The sequence below is a fragment of the Sitodiplosis mosellana genome, unplaced genomic scaffold (genome assembly GCF_009176505.1).
Source record: "Sitodiplosis mosellana isolate CC-2019 unplaced genomic scaffold, AAFC_SMos_1.0 Smas_scaffold_6296, whole genome shotgun sequence".
NCBI classification, from domain to species: domain Eukaryota; kingdom Metazoa; phylum Arthropoda; class Insecta; order Diptera; family Cecidomyiidae; genus Sitodiplosis; species Sitodiplosis mosellana.
In genome coordinates, this window is record NW_022601537.1 from 1 (window position 1) to 2,821 (window position 2,821).

The 2,821-nt window shown below is 39.5% G+C and overlaps 1 protein-coding gene across 1 annotated transcript; it reads right to left on the reverse strand.

The window, feature by feature from the left end:
- Positions 1-352: 352 nt before the first annotated feature.
- LOC129579628 (zinc finger protein 664-like) lies at positions 353-2,479 on the reverse strand. The gene is made up of 2 exons (XM_055469797.1): positions 2,446-2,479; positions 353-2,068 (listed from the first exon to the last, which is right to left on the reverse strand). Exons 1-2 carry the CDS (start codon positions 2,460-2,462, stop codon positions 652-654), a joined length of 1,434 nt encoding a protein of 477 aa, XP_055325772.1. The 5' UTR covers positions 2,463-2,479; the 3' UTR covers positions 353-651.
- Between the last annotated feature and the right edge of the window lie 342 nt (positions 2,480-2,821).

Here is a 2,821-nt window from a genome sequence, read left to right on the forward strand (position 1 = left end):
GCTTTTTGAAGCCACTTCGTATTAGTCTCGGTGCGAATGATGCATCCGATAAATAGCACCTGGGCTCAAATGGCTAAATGGCTAAATGGATGATTATCGAAGCCTGAAGTGCGTGGACCGTGGACATTTGTCAAACTTGTATTTTGGATGATCAAACAAGGTAGACTTCAAGCAATTTTCACACAATTCACCGCAACAAACAGTAATTCGACGTTGGGCAATGGACATGTTTAGAAATCGAGCACATTTGTTCAGGGGATGTTGGTCAAAACAAACGGAGCATATGGCTGGTGTACCGCGGCCTCTCTCTCTCTCTCTATCTCTGCCTCCGCCTGCATCCGTCAATGTACCTCAACATTTTACGATTTCATAAATAAACACCGGATGACGCAAATATTCCCTTTTTTATTGAAGTTTTATTTTTATTGAATGTTTGCATTTATAATGAGTAGAAGAAAAACCAAATCGTTTACAAGTATTAACAATATTTGTTGGAACGTATCAATTCAGATATATTTAAATGATTGCGATTAATTAATTTCGATTTGCTTTTTATTGGTCAAATGATTCAATAAATGAGATTAGATCTGATGATGAATGCATATCAAATGAATATTCGTTGAGATAATCCGTGCAACCGAATAACGTGGTTCAGTACTTTTTGTGGTGGATGTTCTTCATGTGCCATTTCAAATTCGACTTTTGTGTGAATGTTCGGCGGCACAGCTCGCACTGGAACAGCTTCTTGCCTGAATGAATATGCATATGACCTCTCAAGTTAGTGTTGTGGGAGTGGAAGAACTTGTTGCACAAATGACACTCGTAGCACCGTCGATTGCAGTTACGTTGATGCGCCTTTCTTTTGACTTCCAACGAAAAGCCGCGGCGACAAATCAAACATTTGAATGGAAATGTCTTTGTGTGAAAGTCCATGTGCCCATTGAGACTGAATTTCGTTTTGAATTGTTTAGAGCAATGTTGACATTCGAACGGGGTTTCACCGGAGTGGGTGCGCATATGACGAATCAAATTGGATTTGTTCAAAGCAAATGACTTGCCACAAACGTAGCATTCGAATACATCGCGATCACACTTCTCCCAGTGCGCATTTTTTTCGTCTTGATGTGAGAATGCCATGCGACAGTGTGAGCAGCGGACTGAGCACGGACCTGCATGGAGTTTCGAGTGGCGATTGAGATTGCGCTCATCTGCGAATTGTTTCGAACATTGTGTGCATTCGAATGGTTTGACGCCGCTGTGCACACGCATGTGAATCCTTGTGTAAACGTTGTTTGATCCAAACGATTTCTTGCACAAGTGACATTCGTAACGAGGGACTTTGCAATTTACTTCGTGCACTGTCTTCTCGTCTTTCTCGTTAAATCCTTGGAAACAGCCCTGGCAGTGGAAAAGAAGCTCTTCGACGTGAACTTTCATGTGGCTTCGAAGATTTTGTTTGGTTGAAAATCGTTTCGGGCACAAATCGCATCCGTGTGGCTTTTCGCCCGTGTGTTTCAATAGATGTCGATTGAAATGACCTTTGTGGTCGGTGAAATATTCGCATTGATCGCACTTGTGTTTCTTCGACACATTTTTCGGATCACCAACTTTGCATACTTTTGGCTTCGTTGCACCATGGCGACTTACTTGCGGTAGTATATCGTCCTCATCTTGATGTTTTGGCTGCTGTAGATCGTGTTGATTTCCTTCTGCATCTTTCCTTCTGCTGCCTGAGTCAGCGTTTGACTTCGGTGCTACTTCCTTCTTTTTTTCGACTTCTTTTTTCACCTCGATTTTGACATCGCAATCAATATCATCAAAATCATATTCGCCATTCGATTGATCGACACCAAGCACGAGTACAACGCCACGATTATTCCATGACGGAACGGGAACATCGATCAATTCACCAACTGACTGTGGCTCTTCCTTGATTTGAGGCTCTTCTTTGACTTCAACTGGACGATTCAACTGGTTGTTAGTCTCGATCATTTCCATTTCTGAATCCTTCATTTCGATTGCTGCATTAGAATGATGGTTCTGATTCATTGCAACTTCAATGGTTCGTCTGAGTAATAGAGAAATAGAGAAAAAGTCACAAGAAAATTCGGAAGAAGATTTTCAATGCGAAGTTTAGTCTTCGTGGTCATTACACTACTGGAGAAAAATCATTTTTTTCTCTATACAAAGCCTGATGCATTTCCATCGATTTAACATTTTTATCAAATTCAATGGATAGCCCAAAAATAATTTCCGAAGAATTTCTATGCAAAATCAAAATGATTTTCTCAAATCGTCTGATTCGAAAATTAAATGCGAATCATTTTTGTAGTCAGCCATTTTCGATAGTGCAATACACAAGAAACAAGAAAACTATCAAATAAAAAACATTTTGTTCCAATCATTTTGGGCTGACATTTTGATACGTCACAGAAAAGTACTTACTTCTTTTTATTCCCCATTTTGTTTCACCAATTCGTTCGTTCTGTTTTGTTATCAATGAAGCGGTGAAGTGGCCCTTGTGCGCCTGTGTGAGTGCAAATTGATAGGTGAGATTGTGTTTGCGGTGACGTTTCAATCAAATGTCACATCCTATCCTAATTAAAGGTGAATCTGCTCAAATTGACTCAGATGGCGCCAGTTGAGAATAAAATGTACAAACTTGATTTATTTTTGTCGACTATTTATTTATGAATCGATAGTTTTACCTTTTCACTGATGAATTAAGGCAAACAAGAGGTATGATTTTTAGAGAATTTGATTTCGCAGAGAAAAAAATCAAATGAAAATGTCAAATGTAATCGTTAAGCATCATGTTAGT